This window comes from Lepidochelys kempii, chromosome 6 (genome assembly GCF_965140285.1).
Source record: "Lepidochelys kempii isolate rLepKem1 chromosome 6, rLepKem1.hap1, whole genome shotgun sequence".
NCBI lineage: Eukaryota > Metazoa > Chordata > Testudines > Cheloniidae > Lepidochelys > Lepidochelys kempii.
The window spans coordinates 33,336,728-33,353,315 of NC_136385.1; the positions used below are offsets into that span (position 1 = coordinate 33,336,728).

Here is a 16,588-nt window from a genome sequence, read left to right on the forward strand (position 1 = left end):
ACCCTTGAATCTCACTCCACCCAGAGGTTATGAGTGTCAAGTTGGCAAAACTGGCCCAGACTAGCCAGGAGATGTGCTGATTTAGCAGCTCTCCTGGGGCAGCCTTCACTGCTGGGAATCCTATGAAGCTCAGCTGGAATTTAAAGTTGTTCTTCCCTGAGGGAATTCTCACAAGGTAAATACCTCGTTGTGGCAACTGGCCTTGTAAGCATGGCTGTGTACATATTTTGCAACTGACATAGATAAAACAGGAGAAAAGGGAGCAGTTGTCAAATATGAGACATCATACAGACTTCACCACCTTTAGTTCCAAGTGCAAACCATGACTTCGTTTTGCTAATATAAACACAGAGTTTACATATAATATATTAAAATTATTTATTAAAAACCCACACAATTTCTCCTTCGAGAGAGGGAGAGAGAAAGAAGGAACTACATGGAACAAACACTCGTCAGGTTGCTCAGAGCACTTCAGTGATTACTATGTTGATGAGGGACATCAAATAATCTGTATAGAATAGAATCCACAACAGTATGGGGTTTTTTTTTTTTCCAAGTATTGCACAGCTAAATCGTGGACATGGACATAAACATGAGCATCTGAAAAATGGAAGCCTATACAGAAGTTAGAATTCACTTAACTATAGAAATCTTAACTATAGAAATCACTACAGACTACCACTATAGTACTGGTTTCAGAGTAGCAGCCGTGTTAGTCTGTATCCATAAAAAGAAAAGGAGTTCTTGTGGCACCTTAGAGACTAACAAATTTATTAGAACATAAGCTTTCGTGAGCTTTTCCACTCTATGCATCCGATGAAGTGAGCTGTAGCTCACGAAAGCTTATGCTCTAATAAATTTGTTAGTCTCTAAGGTGTCACAAGTACTCCTTTTCTTTTCTTTTCAATATAGTACTGTGGCTTCAACATTTTGTCATATGAGTTCACTTTGGTTATTTTTTTTTTTTTTGTTATTCATTGTCAGTCTAAAATTCAGTATAAAAACAACATTAGTACATTTTTTTAAATGTCTAACCCAGAGGTGCCCAAATATTTCCTGTTGCACACACCACCCCTTACCAGTAATGGAATCTATCCGCATCCTCCCTCCATTACTGCACAGTTGGCTCAGCAGAAGAGCTTGGGCTAATGGCAGAGCTGGAGGCAGAACTGGGGATGGGGGAGAAGCTGGGGCTAGAGGCAGAGCTGACCTAGGGAGGGAGAGAGAATGAGGGCAGAACTGGGCATGGGGCAGAGTGGAACTGTGGCTGGAACTGGAGATTAGCTGGAGGTGGAGTGGAACTGGGGCTGGAGCAGAGCTGCAGCTGGGGCCAGAGCAGGGGACAAAGTGGTGCTGCGACTGTGGGCAGCGTGGTGCTTCTTCTGTACTCCCTGTGGGGCTAACCTGGGCCCTGCCAGGTGCCCTCCCTACCCTCGAATGTTCCTCCATGCCCCCCTCGGGGGGTATGCCCCACAGTTTGGGGACCACTGGTTTAACCTATTGAACTGCCTAGAAGTATAATAAAATGAAGTTGTCACATAATAACCTTACCATTAAAGCAATATTTCTTGTCCCATCAACTGACTACCTCCTAGATACCCAAGAGAAAAGATGGGCTTTGTAGTGAACACAAAGGGTTAACAATACACACTGGTGGACCAAGCAGTACAAGTAAGGTCTCTTCTTGGAGAATGCCCTGCCATCAGTTTCTCATTTAAACTGAGGGATCTCTGACTTGCGTGTCTTCTCTGATAGCTAGTATAGCAGTATCACACACAGAGAGAAGCAGTCTCACAAGTAACTGGGTTTCAAACCATGCAGGACTCTAAAAACTAACAGTTTGAACTAAACCTGAAAAAGTATTATTAGGTGTGCAGATTATTGGGAACTGGGAAACACAGACTCTGAGAGAAGCAGTGTGGAACACAAAACTCCGTATCAGAAGAAATCAGTTGGTGAAAAAAGGAGGGGAGGAAATCACTGTCAATCATTGTGTCCATAAGAAATAATTCTTCTTCAAGTGCTGTCCCTGTGGGTGCTCCACTTAAGATGTTGATGTGTCCCATCACCGTCAATTGGAGATTTTCGGTAGCAGTGTCTGTCACGGCCGCGCATGCGCAGTATTTGTCTCATGGTGCTGTTGACGCCTTGACGAGCACGCATGACCTGATTGCCCCTCAGTTCCTTCTTAACCATCCTCTGCCTGAGACAGAGCCCCATGGCGATGTCGAAAGACAACCTAAAGAAAATAATTAGAATTAGTTAGCAGTTATTAGTGTTAGTTAGGTTTAGTAAGTTACCAGTCTATATATTTCTCATCCCCTTTTCTGTTTCCCTTAAAAGAAATCTTTAGTTATTTCATTTAAAAATAACATCAAAAAGGGACATTAAAACATGCCTGGCTCACCAGGTTTCAAAAGATGTTCCTTGTGTAAGGACACAATGCCGATTTCTGTTGGCCATTCACTCTATGTCCATTGCTTATGTGAGTCACACATACCACAAAAGTGCGCTCACTGAAGCAACCTTAAAGCCAGAACCAGAAAGGACAGAGATCTCCAACTTAAACTCATTCTCATGGAGAAATCCCTTCAATCAGCTTCTGAATCTGGACAGCAGAACTCCCCAACCAGGGACTCTCTGGGCAAGTCATCAAGTACTCACTCCTCCAAGAAAGCAAGGAGAAGAGACATCACCTCAGCAGAGAGAGCCATTGAAAAGAAAACAGTCTCCTGCAAGGTTGCTATCCTCACTGCCAACTACGCCAAGAGTGAACACCTTTGATGCACCAGGGTCCTCCGGCACCACCTGCACTGGGACCTCTACTAGCAAGGTTAAGGAGTCGAGAGGCAAACAAAAGCCAAACTCCTTCTCCACGGTACCAACAACACAGTGAAGGCGACGGTACCACAGCCTTTAATGCCAATACCCCCACCTCTGGTGTCTGCAACAGTATTGGCACCAGTGGTAACTCATAAACAATCGGTTCTGACCACAGCACCTTCAAAAACGTCAGCACCAAAGGGTACAGCACTGAAGTCCATGGCACCTGTCATAAATATAAAGGGAAGGGTAACCACTTTTCTGTATACAGTGCTATAAAATCCTTCCTGGCCAGAAGCAAAATCGTTTCACCTGTAAAGGGTTAAGAAGCTAAGGTAACCTCCCTGGCACCTGACCCAAAATGACCAATGAACAAATCTGGAAGGTGGGGGGGGGGTTGTCTGTCTGTGTGATACCTTTGCTGGGAACAGATCAAGGATGCAAGCCTTCCAACTCTTGTAATCTTAGTAAGTAATCTAGCTAGAAAATGTGTTAGGTTTTCTTTGGTTTTTGGCTTGTAAATTTGCTGTGCTGGAGGAAGTGTGTACTCCTGTTTTTGTGTCTTTTTGTAACTTAAGGTTTTGCCTAGAGGGATTCTCTATGTTTTGAATCTGACTGCCTGTAAGATTATCTTCCATTCTGATCTTACAGAGTTGTTCTCATATCCTTTTCTTTGTTCTTCTAATAAAGTTCTGATGTTTAAGAATCTGATTGGGTTTTTTGGGTCTTAAAAATCCAAGGGGTTTGTGCTCATCTTGTTTATTCTCAAGCCTCCCCAGGAAAGGGGGTGTAAGGGTTTGGGGGGATATTTTGGGGAAATAGGAACTCCAGGTGGTCCTTTCTCTGTTCTTTGTCTAAAACACTTGGTGGTGTAGCATTTTACCTAATCCAAGGGCAAAGACTTTGTGCCTTGGGGAAGTTTTTAACCTAAGTTGGTAGAAATAAGCTTAGGGGGTCTTTCATGCAGGGCCTCACGTCTGTACCCTAGAGTTCAGAGTGGGGAAGGAACCCTGACAGCACCGCACCAATTTATGCATCAGGAGGACATGGCGGTATCTTCCACCCCATGCTCACCACTATATTGTACCAAGGGGTCACTGGTACTGACGACGCCGGAGCAACCTGACTCCCCCATCGTGCCACCATTCTCCAGCAATGAGGAGGACGATCTAGAGGAGAGCACCTTTTCATTGTGCCACTCCTCACCGACCGGTCCCGGGCCAATGCTGGGACATATGAGATCTAGAGACCACCGAGACTGAAACATATAGCCGTGGTTCAGACACCCATGGGTGTGCCCACCTATGTTATTCCCGATGCAATGGCTGTAATGGGACCCAGGGGCAGCCTACGTGAATCAGTACAACAGACCTCAAAAGAGAGACACATGTTCCTTTACAACCTCAGTACAGGAGTCATCAGTGGCCCCTGAGGAAATGGAGGACGACAAAGGAGTGGACACAGAACAAGACATGTCACCTGCCCATTACTCATCATCATCGCTGGATGAGGCTGTCATGCCACCGCTTCCTACAGCTGCAGATGACTTTAAATAATTCCAAGAATTGTTGCAGCATGAAGCACAAAGCCAAAACATCCCATTTGAGGAAGTGACCAAGACCCAGCATCAACTTTGAAAGATCCTCCAAACATCATCTACGTCCAAAATAGCACTGCCAATTAGTGATGCTATAATGGAGCCAGCAGAAACAGTATGACAAACACCAGTCATCATTCCCCCTGGTATGTAAAAAAGCTGATAGGAAGTAGTATGTTCCTAGCTAAAGGAATGGACTTCCTCTTTTCACACCCTCAATCTAATTCATTAGTGGTAGATGTGGTCAGTCAAAGAGGAAAACAGCCCCAGTACAGGTCCACTCCATAAGACAAAGACTGGAAGAGACTAGATCTAGTCAGTCACAAAGTATACTAATCTGAGACTCTACAATTCCACACAACTAATTATGCTGCACTCCTCACGAAATAGGACTACATAAATTACGCAAAACTCAGAATCATAGAATCATAGAATATCAGGGTTGGAAGGGACCCCAGAAGGTCATCTAGTCCAACCCCCTGCTCAAAGCAGGACCAATTCCCAGTTAAATCATCCCAGCCAGGGCTTTGTCAAGCCTGACCTTAAAAACCTCTAAGGAAGGAGATTCTACCACCTCCCTAGGTAACGCATTCCAGTGTTTCACCACCCTCTTAGTGAAAAAGTTTTTCCTAATATCCAATCTAAACCTCCCCCACTGCAACTTGAGACCATTACTCCTCATTCTGTCATCTGCTACCATTGAGAACAGTCTAGAGCCATCCTCTTTGGAACCCCCTTTCAGGTAGTTGAAAGCAGCTATCAAATCCCCCCTCATTCTTCTCTTCTGCAGGCTAAACAATCCCAGCTCCCTCAGCCTCTCCTCATAACTCATGTGTTCCAGTCCCCTAATCATTTTTGTTGCCCTTCGCTGGACTCTCTCCAATTTATCCACATCCTTCTTGAAGTGTGGGGCCCAAAACTGGACACAGTACTCTAGATGAGGCCTCACCAATGTCGAATAGAGGGGAACGATCACGTCCCTCGATCTGCTCGCTATGCCCCTACTTATACATCCCAAAATGCCATTGGCCTTCTTGGCAACAAGAGCACACTGCTGACTCATATCCAGCTTCTCGTCCACTGTCACCCCTAGGTCCTTTTCCGCAGAACTGCTGCCTAGCCATTCGGTCCCTAGTCTGTAGCTGTGCATTGGGTTCTTCCGTCCTAAGTGCAGGACCCTGCACTTATCCTTATTGAACCTCATCAGATTTCTTTTGGCCCAATCCTCCAATTTGTCTAGGTCTTTCTGTATCCTATCCCTTCCCTCCAGCGTATCTACAACTCCTCCCAGTTTAGTATCATCCGCAAATTTGCTGAGAGTGCAATCCACACCATCCTCCAGATCATTTATGAAGATATTGAACAAAACCGGCCCCAGGACCGACCCTTGGGGTACTCCACTTGATACCGGCTGCCAACTAGATATGGAGCCATTGATCACTACCGTTGAGCCCGACAATCTAGCCAGCTTTCTACCCACCTTGTAGTGCATTCATCCAGCCCATACTTCCTTAACTTGCTGACAAGAATACTGTGGGAGACCGTGTCAAAAGCTTTGCTAAAGTCAAGAAACAATACATCCACTGCTTTCCCTTCATCCACAGAACCAGTAATCTCATCATAAAAGGGGATTAGATTAGTCAGGCATGACCTTCCCTTGGTGAATCCATGCTGGCTGTTCCTGATCACTTTCCTCTTATGCAAGTGCTTCAGGATTGATTCTTTGAGGACCTGCTCCATGATTTTTCCAGGGACTGAAGTGAGGCTGACTGGCCTGTAGTTCCCAGGATCCTCCTTCTTCCCTTTTTTAAAGATTGGCACTACATTAGCCTTTTTCCAGTCATCCGGGACTTCCCCGGTTCGCCACGAGTTTTCAAAGATAATGGCCAATGGCTCTGCAATCACAGCCGCCAATTCCTTCAGCACTCTCGGATGCAACTCGTCCGGCCCCATGGACTTGTGCACGTCCAGCTTTTCTAAATAGTCCCTAACCACCTCTATCTCCACAGAGGGCTGGCCATCTCTTCCCCATTTTGTGATGCCCAGCGCAGCAGTCTGGGAGCTGACCTTGTTAGTGAAAACAGAGGCAAAAAAAGCATTGAGTACATTAGCTTTTTCCACATCCTCTGTCACTAGGTTGCCTCCCTCATTCAGTAAGGGGCCCACACATTCCTTGGCTTTCTTCTTGTTGCCAACATACCTGAAGAAACCCTTCTTGTTACTCTTGACATCTCTGGCTAGCTGCAGCTCCAGGTGCGATTTGGCCCTCCTGATAACATTCCTACATGCCCGAGCAATATTTTTATACTCTTCCCTGGTCATATGTCCAACCTTCCACTTCTTGTAAGCTTCTTTTTTATGTTTAAGATCCGCTAGGATTTCACCATTAAGCCAAGCTGGTCGCCTGCCATATTTACTATTCTTTCGACTCATTGGGATGGTTTGTCCCTGTAACCTCAACAGGGATTTCTTGAAATACAGCCAGCTCTCCTGGACTCCTTTCCCCTTCAAGTTAGTCCCCCAGGGGATCCTGGCCATCCGTTCCCTGAGGGAGTTGAAGTCTGCTTTCCTGAAGTCCAGGGTCCGTATCCTGCTGCTTACCTTTCTTCCCTGCGTCAGGATCCTGAACTCAACCAACTCATGGTCACTGCCTCCCAGATTCCCATCCACTTTTACTTCCCCCACTAATTCTACCCGGTTTGTGAGCAGCAGGTCAAGAAAAGCGCCCCCCCTAGTTGGCTCCTCTAGCACTTGCGCCAGGAAATTGTCCCCTACGCTTTCCAAAAACTTCCTGGATTGTCTATGCACTGCTGTATTGCTCTCCCAGCAGATATCAGGAAAATTAAAGTCACCCATGAGAATCAGGGCATGTGATCTAGTAGCTTCCGTGAGCTGCCGGAAGAAAGCCTCATCTACCTCATCCCCCTGGTTCGGTGGTCTATAGCAGACTCCCACCACTACATCACTCTTGTTGCACACACTTCTAAACTTAATCCAGAGACACTCAGGTTTTTCTGCAGTTTCGTACTGGAGCTCTGAGCAGTCATACTGCTCCCTTACATACAGTGCTACTCCCCCACCTTTTCTGCCCTGCCTGTCCTTCCTGAACAGTTTATAACCATCCATGACAGTACTCCAGTCATGTGAGTTATCCCACCAAGTCTCTGTTATTCCGATCACGTCATAGTTCCTTGACATCACCAGGACCTCCAGTTCTCCCTGCTTGTTTCCAAGGCTTTGTGCATTTGTATATAAGCACTTGAGATAACCTGTTGATCGCCCCTCATTCCCAGTATGAGGCAGGAGCCCTCCCCTCACAGACATTCCTGCCTGTGCTTCCTCCCGGTATCCCGCTTTCCCACTTACCTCAGGGCTTTGGTCTCCTTCCCCCGGTGACCCTAGTTTAAAGCCCTCCTCACTAGGTTAGCCAGCCTGCTGGCAAAGATGCTCTTCCCTCTCTTCGTAAGATGGAGCCCGTCTCTGCCCAGCACTCCTCCTTCATGGAACACCATCCCATGGTCAAAGAAACCAAAGCCTTCTCTCCGACACCACCTGCGTAGCCATTAACGACATCCCCAAGGAGAGGAAGGAACAAATTTAAGGCAATCCTTAACGAGGGACAGATTATGGCAAGAACAGCACTACAGGCATCCCTTGACATGGCGGACATAACTATACGAACAATGGCCACAGCGATAGTCATGCACAGAGCATCATGGCTACACTTGCCCAGAATCCAAAGGACTTACAGACAAAGGTAGAAGATTTCCTCTTCAACACAGACAAGTTGTTCTTGGCCAAAACAGGCAAGGTCCTTCACTCCATGAAGGACTCCTGGACAACTCTCTGCATCTTAGGCACATACACACCTTTGAACAGGCATAGGAGATATCAACCATACCAGCGTGGCCAAGAGTACTTTCCAAAGAGAATGACCTTGTGACTCCCAGAGACAGAGACAACACCCACAGAGACGCTGAACCCTTCAGTCTCAGCCTACTGACCCAGACTCCATCAGGCAAGACACAATTTTGAAACACTGATCAAGGGTTTGAACGACCTCTCCCACCAACCAGTGCCATCTACACATACCCAGATCTTTGGTCACCAACTGTGCCCATTCTATTCACACTTGGGCATCCATTACTACGAATCAATGGGTCTTGGAAATAATACAGTTGGGTTACGCTGTCCCCCTCAGGGATGCCATTCCAACAGGATCCACCATCCATAGTGATCACAACAGATGTTTGGCAGATCGACTGTGTCACACACTTGAATCAGCATACAATCCAAGGGAAGTGGTCTCCCTCAGAGACACACTTACACATCAACCTGCTCGAACTGCACGTGGTTCACAACGTGTGTGATCACTTCCTCCCAATGATAAAGAACAAAATAGTAAGAGTCATGACAGACAACATTGCATGTATGTTCTACATAAATCAAGAGGGAGGAGCCTGTTCTCATTCCTTATGCACAGAGACCATAAAATTATGGAACTGATGCATAAATCACAAAGTCACCATTACCACTTCATGCCTCCCGGGCTGCCAGAACACAAAGGCAGACGCATTAAGCAGATATTTTTCCCAAGACCACGAATGGGAACCAAATGACAGTATCGTACAACACATATTCCAAATGTGGGGGTTCTGCATCAACCTATTTGCGACAGCATGAAACAACAAATGTCCTCAGATTTGCTCATGAGTAGGCCTAAGACCACAATCCCTAAGGGGAACGTCTTTCTCATCAGATGGGATGCTCCTCTCCTGTATGTATTCCCACCGATACCACTAAAATTCAGAGTAATACACAAGATACAGATCGACAAGCCAAAGTCATACTTATAGTTCTGACATGGCCCAGGCAGACCTGGTACCCATACCTGAGGTACATGGCAATGTGTTTGCCACACAATCTCCCTTTGCAACGGGATCTTGTCTCGCAAGATGAAGGTCGGGTCCTCCATCTGAGCCTGGAGAAACTTCACAAGGATGTGGCTCCTCCATAATGAATTAACCTGTTCGGAACAAGTAAAACAGGGATTAGTAAACAGCAGAAAACCAACCACACGTACCACTTATGTCCAAAAATGGAAGAGATTCTCCTTATGTTGCCAGAACAAGCACGTATCTGCACTTAAGGCACCACTCCCATTAGGCTTGGAATACATACTAGAATTAAAGAACTCAGGGCTTTCCACAGGCTTGGCTAGAGTACACCTACCAGCAATTACCGCCTTTCACCATAAGGTTGATGGCATATCGGTATTTGCACACCTGATGACAAAACGTTTTCTCAAAGGCATATAAAATGTGTACCCAGAAATAGGTGAACCCATGAGACTTAAACTTGGTGCTCAAAAGCCTTACCCACAGACCCTTTTGAGCTACTAGTCACCCGTTCCCTTCTCCACTTATCAATGAAGGTGGTGTTCCTGGTCACAATTACATCCGCAAAAACAAAATAGAGGCTCTTATTATGGCTCATCCCCCATACACCATATTCTTCCAGAACAGTCACATTGAGACCACATCCAAAATTTATATCCCAAATATCATCCTCTTTCCACTTCAATCAACCGATTCACTACCTATGTTTTATCCCTAACCTCATGTGAATACACAAGAGACTGTTCTACATATGTTGGGTATCCGACACACATTAGCATTTTACTTGGACAGAACAAAGCCCTTCCGAAAGTCCCCAAGGCTTTTTGTTTCAAAGACAGAGTGTTCCAAAGGCTCTGCGGTATCCACTCAGAGAGACTATCGAAATGGATTTCCAACTGCATCTAGATGGGTTACGACCAACTCAAAATAGAACCCGCATCAGGGCTTATTCAATAAGATCACTATCTACCCATGCTCCTCCCCTCTGCTTCAGAGTTTGCAGTAAGGACTCTACAGTATAGAAGAAACTGAGGGTGTTGGGTTGTGCACATGCTAGTCAAGGTGCCAATGGCACTGCAAGACAGCTACTGCTCATGCATGGCCCTGATGAACACTGCTATCGAAAATCTTCTATTGATGGTGCCAAGACGCACTGACACCTGAAGTGGAGCCACTCACAGGGAGACACATCTTGAAGAACCTCAGTTATTGCACAAGGTGAGTAACCTTCTCTTCTAAATATTCTCCCATAGCTAAAAGTGTGTCAGTATATAAAAAATAAGAGCATAACCCCAACCCCATTCTGTATTACATAGTGTCATAAATATAAAGGGAAGGGTAACAACCTTCCTGTATACAGTACTATAAAATCCCTCCTGGCCAGAGGCACAATATCCTTTTACCTGTAAAGGGTTAAGAAGCTCAGGCTGGCACCTGACCAAAAGGACCAATAAGGGGACAAGATACTTTCAAATCTAGGCGGGGGGGGAAAGGCTTTTGTCTGTCTATTCTGTGTGCTTGCCGGAGAGAGATCAAGAAAGCTAGCAATCCAACTCCATTAGAATTAGTAAGTACTAGCAAGGAAATGTGTTAGTTTACTTTTGTTTTGGCTTGTGATTTTCTCTGTGCTGAGAGGAAGGTGTAATCCTGGTTTTCTTTTTGTAACTTTAAAGTTTTTGCCCAAAGGGAAATCCTCTGTGTTTTAAATCTGATTGCCCTGTGAGATCAGCTTCCCTTCTAATTTTACAGAGGAGCTTCTTTTACCTTTTTTCTTTCTAATAAAGTTCTGTTTCTTTTAAGAGCCTGACTGATTTCTCTATGGTCCTAAGACCCAGGGGTTTGGGTCTATGATCACTTTGTAACCAATTGGTTAGGATATTATTCTCAAGCCTCCCCAGGAAAGGGGGTGTAAAGGCTTGGGGGGGATATTTTGGGGGAATAGGAACTCCAAGTGGTCCTTTCCCTGATTCTTTGTTAAATCACTTGGTGGTGGCAGCGTACCCTCCAAGGGCAAAGAGTTTGTGCCTTGGGGAAGTTTTACCCTAAACTGGTAGAAATAAGCTTAGGGCGTCTTTCATGCGGGTCCCCACATCTGTACCCTAGAGTTCAGAGTGGGGAGGGAACCCTGACACATAGGAAGGCCTTTATATTAGATAAAACATGAATTGCTATAGTATAATTAAGAAGCCAAGTGCCTGACACTCTGAGATTATAGGTGAGGGTGGGAAAATAAAGGTGCTACCTATCTGTATCCAGAGCCATCCTTTATTCATTGGCATATACACTGTGCAACTTATCACTGGGAGACTGAAACGATTAACCTTTTTCTTGTTTTGCTGGTGTGTGTGTGTTTTTTTGTTTTTGTTTTTGTCTTAGAGACAAAGTGTCTATTATCCCATCTTTTCACAGAGATGTACATAACTCTCATTAGGATTTGAGGTAATTACTAATAAATACACATCATGTTCTGGAGTGCAGTCCAGACTAATGAGGGGTTATCACTGCCTGCCCTGCAACATTGGGTGTTTTGCAATATTTGTTGTTGTAGCTCACTACCAACCTACCATCATGCAGGTCACACCCTGAGTGTCTGTGTGCTATACACCCGTGGTTTAGCAGCTCGGACCATCATAGCCTGTGTATAGCCCCACTCTGGTTTTCACCAGTCTTGGTTACTACTTGCAGAGTGAACCCAACACACTTCCAGTCCTGAAACTTCCCAAAATCATGTGCACTATAATGTTCAGCTCTCTCCTAGTTAAAAGAAATAATATAGTTAATTTGCTTCTTTAAGGAGACAAAACACACCAGTTTCCTACATTAACTGGAGTTGACATTCACTTTAGTACAAACACGGCACTGTTAGTAATTTTTAATAGATTTTAAGTGAGTTCAAGAATGAGAGATAAAGTTAGATATGGCCACGAGGAAATAAAAGTTTAAACACACATCTAAAACTTATTTTAGCAAGTTTTGGTTGAAGGCTTTGTTCAAGAAGGCCTTTATCACTCTCAGCCTTCTAGCAAGAGGGTGACTTACCCTCTCCTTGATCAGGATCTCTTCCAGAGGCTAGAGGTTCTGGTGCCTTTGTCATCTTAGGTGAAAGTGATAACTTGGGGTTCTCTGACCCTTTTGTTTATAGTCCATTGAATCTCTGAAGTGGATTCTCCTGAACGATACCCCTCAAAGTAAAGTTTATTCAAGCTGTGAGGAAGGCAACATGGAGTCTGGTGGTGAAGGAAGCTCCATGCTCTTCCTTCTCCCTCCTGTGTTTGCTGAAATGCAAATTGTTCTGTTTCCTGCCATCTCCTCCTCTGGCTGTCTTGATGGTCCTGTTTACTACTTACATGTAAACTGGGGTAAACACACATTCCTTTGTTTCAGGACAGACCTGTTTAACAACTTTTTCCTAGGCAGAGTGGTCTGGTTTTGAACATTTCCTAATAACATCATACAGAAGGAATTAATAACTTTATTGACCAGCTAGTTATTTGTTTTCAAATGATATGTCACAAGGCATATTATTACAATATTGTGTAGGCTGTGAATACACAGGTGCTTTGGGTCACAATATTCATATACGTTAATGAGGAAATAGACTTCTGAATCTTTCCTGCATTGGAGTGAACATTACCACTAACCAAGACACTGGGGCATCTCTATTTGTGAATTTACTTTTAGAATGGACTGCTGTTTTTCATAGTTTTGTTATCTGTTGAATAAGGATATAGAGCTGTGCATAAAATACTGTTTAAAATGTATTTTCAGGTTTATTGAACTCCAGATATGGTAGAGGATGGACAGAGCATCGCAAGTTGGCTGTAAGCAGCTTTCGTTGTTTTGGATATGGTCAAAAGTCCTTTGAACACAAAATTTCAGAAGAATCCATGTTTTTTCTTGATGCCATTGATACATACAAAGGCAGACCCTTTGATCTTAAACACTTGATAACAAATGCAGTCTCAAACATTACTAATTTGATTATCTTTGGAGAACGTTTTACATATGAAGACACTGAATTTCAGCACATGATAGAGATTTTTAGTGAAAACATTGAATTAGTTGCTAGTGCTTCAGTGTTCTTGTATAATTCTTTTCCCTGGATTGGCATATTACCCTTTGGAAAACATCAACAACTGTTTAAGAATGCAGCTGAAGTCTATAACTTTTTGCTTGAACTTATTGAGCGTGTTTCTAAAAACAGGAAGCCTCAGTCACCTCGACATTTCATTGATGCATATCTAGATGAAATGGATCGAAGTGAAAATGATCCAGAGTCTACATATTCAACCAAAAATTTAATTTTCTCTGTTGGAGAACTCATCATAGCTGGAACAGAAACCACAACTAACGTTTTAAGATGGGCAGTATTGTTTATGGCTCTTTATCCGAACATTCAAGGTAAGAATTTTTGTCATTTTTGAGGAACTGATATTGTAGCCTTTATGGTGAGAATTTAGAGTGCATTTTCAACATGGTATGTTGGAGTTGCTAATACTAATCCTTAGTAAAAATAAAAATTTGTGCGCATTACGCCATTATGTCCCTTTCTTAATGTATTGCAGACAGACATGCCAATGCTTTTTTATCTGCAGCTAAAACGGGTATCAAGTTACCATTAGGATAACATTTTAAGGGGTTTTTTTTGTAAGCACTTCAGTGAACTTTTTTTTTTTTTTTTAATAAGGAGAGATTTACTTTTATTATGTGTAGGTTGAACAATATGACTACTCAGAATACTGGCTGGCAGAAGAACACAATCAGCAAAAAAGTGTAAATCAGATTTTGGGTAACTGAACCATTTTTTAATCCTTAAGTGCATCAATCCATGACAGGTTTATGTTCTATACACTTATATATATTTACATTGATCATTAGGGGGAAAAAAGACAATATGAGCATTTTAAAACATAACCATTGTTAGCTTAGTTCTGAAGTACAATGCTAACATGTATTTTTGAAAATGGTCACATTGAAGTTTTAGTATGGAAGCTTAGACATTAAATATCATTAGTTAACTTCCTTTATGAGTTCACACACCTTCTGAGAAAAGATTTTTTTCATATCACAACCTTGTAAGTGCTTAGGTTGAACTAAGACTTTTTAATACTTAGGGGAAGAGGCCAGTTAAGTGTCTCAAATATTAATGTGTGAAAAGTTGCTATTTTATATATGATGGGCAAAATTTTCTGCTCATGTAAATGGATGCTGCTGCCTTGACCTCAATGAAACTGTGCTTATTAACACCAGCAGGGACTTCTGCTCAGTGTTTAATTTTCATACATTAGTTTAACTGGTTTAACCATGCTCTCCTGTACATCTTGGTGATTCCACAGAAATTGTGATTGTTATTGCATGGGGGCCATCACTTAAAATATCTTATACATTTTGGAGGGCCTCTATTTCATCAAAAGGGTTTCCTGATCTCCAAATTTATATGGCCAGGGGATAGCAATATATGTTTGTATGTATGTATATGGCATGAGATAAAAGGGAAAAAATTGAAGGCTAATAATTACCTTCATAACTACTTATATTTACTCTTTTAATTTCCTCATAATACAGGGTCATTCTCACCTTACAAGCAGCATAAAGCATTGCCAACTCCACATACAGGAAGTCACCAGACAAACCCTGAAAAGTCGCTAGATGTAGCTGTTTAAGCACTCAAAAGGAGTAAAAAATGTCACATAAAATTTCCAGAGAATTATACATATATATATATATATATATACACACACCCCCCTCCCAAAGTACAGTCTCAAAATCATGCACAAGCAGCTCAACAGGGTTTAATATAATCCATCCCATGCTCTTACTACATTCTGTTGCACATCAGAAGCAACTACAACAGTACACTGTTATCATAAAGAGAGTGCCCTCTGCTCACTGGGAAGGAAACTGCAGCCCTCTGTTCATTAGGAAGGGCACTCTGTACACTGCAGCCCAAGTTGACTGAGGTTGGTTAATTTCAGCTGAGCCTTCCTTTCTTGCCAGCCTGGATTTGAGCCAACAGGTTAGTGAAAGGGAGAGCCCAGAACCAGGGGGAAGAGGTCATTCACCTGACCTGAGCTCGGCACTGCAGGGAGCCAAGGAAGTAGATTTAAAAACAAAAATCCGTTAGCTGGACCCCTTCCCCCTATTTCCAGGGTTTAATTTCTGAAAACAGCTGGGCAGCTAGCCCCAGGCCAAGCCAGGGGAAGGAGTAAAGGGGAACTGAAATCAAGCTAGTTCCACCTTTGATCCTGTAGTAAGGGCTTCATTCCTGGAGGCCCGGTGCCCCTGTCTCATACCACCCCATCTTCTATCCGTGCAGCACTCCTCGCTGGCTAACCTGCCTCCCCCACCCTACCCACTTCATTAGGCATCTTTCCCTGCATCACAGGGTGTGATACCTGCTGTGGAGTGGCAAGAAAGAACACATCTGGGTTAAAAACAAACCCTGGCAAAACTTTAAGTTACAAAAAAGACACACAGACAGAAATAGTTATTCTATTCAGCACAATTCTTTTCTCAGCCATTTAGAGAAATCATAATCTAACACATACCTAGCTAGATTACTTACTAAAAGTTCTAAGACTCCATTCCTGGTCTATCCCCGGCAAAAGCAGCATACGGACAGACAGAGACCCTTTGTTTCTCTCCCTCCTCCCAGCTTTTGAAAGTATCTTGTCTCCTCGTTGGTCATTTTGGTCAGGTGCCAGCGAGGTTACCTTTAGCTTCTTAACCCTTTACAGGTGAGAGGATTTTTCCTCTGGCCAGGAGGGATTTTAAAGGGGTTTACCCTTCCTTCCCTTTATATTTATGACAGCTGCTCTCTCCAAAGTGCTGCTGTCTCTTAGCAAAGTATTTAATTAGCCTCCACAAACTTATTTTCCTCATCTGTAGATTATAGTGATCTCAGCCGAAGAAGCCCTGGAATGTGATTCCTTCTGAGGACATACTCAATTGAGACATAATGACATTGACTTGGTGTGCAACTGAATGTAGTAAAAAGATCATGGAATGGATTTTAACACTGTTGAGCTGCTTGTGAATGATTTTGTGACTAGATATTGGTGACTTCTTTCTCTGAATGTGACTGTAATTGGCAGTGAAAGTCGCTAGATTTGTCACTGGTCACTTTGACACTTATTTTCTTGCAAGGGAAAGCAAAAAGTCACTAAATCGAGTGACAAAGTCGCTAAGTTGGCAACTTACGGGCTTTACAAAAAAAACATTCTTATTCCCTTCTGCATTAGGTCTTTACTCAAATCATCATCTTCCAACA

The 16,588-nt window shown here is 43.4% G+C and overlaps 2 protein-coding genes across 7 annotated transcripts in view; one reads left to right on the top strand and one right to left on the bottom strand.

The window, feature by feature from the left end:
- The window catches only part of CYP2R1 (cytochrome P450 family 2 subfamily R member 1), a 51,945-nt gene that overhangs the window by 20,526 nt on the left and 14,831 nt on the right, over positions 1–16,588 (top strand). For 3 of the 6 annotated variants that reach the window (XM_073347447.2, XM_073347449.2, XM_073347448.2), the window contains exons 2-3: positions 13,087–13,139; positions 13,523–13,719. In XM_073347447.2, coding sequence (XP_073203548.1) covers positions 13,105–13,139; positions 13,523–13,719 — 232 coding nt within the window. In that variant the 5' untranslated portion in view covers positions 13,087–13,104. Of the gene's footprint in view, positions 1–13,086; positions 13,720–16,588 lie in introns of all 6 variants that reach the window. The other 3 variants (XR_012159336.2, XM_073347445.2, XM_073347446.2) reach the window with 1 other exon arrangement.
- Positions 879–16,588, bottom strand: part of PDE3B (phosphodiesterase 3B) — a 283,802-nt gene continuing 268,092 nt past the window's right edge. The window contains exons 21-23 of the transcript XR_013635919.1: positions 11,883–12,072; positions 9,312–9,446; positions 879–2,239 (exon numbers count right to left, since the gene is read on the bottom strand). The gene's annotated coding sequence lies outside the window, so the exon portion shown is untranslated. The remainder of the gene's footprint in view (positions 2,240–9,311; positions 9,447–11,882; positions 12,073–16,588) is intronic.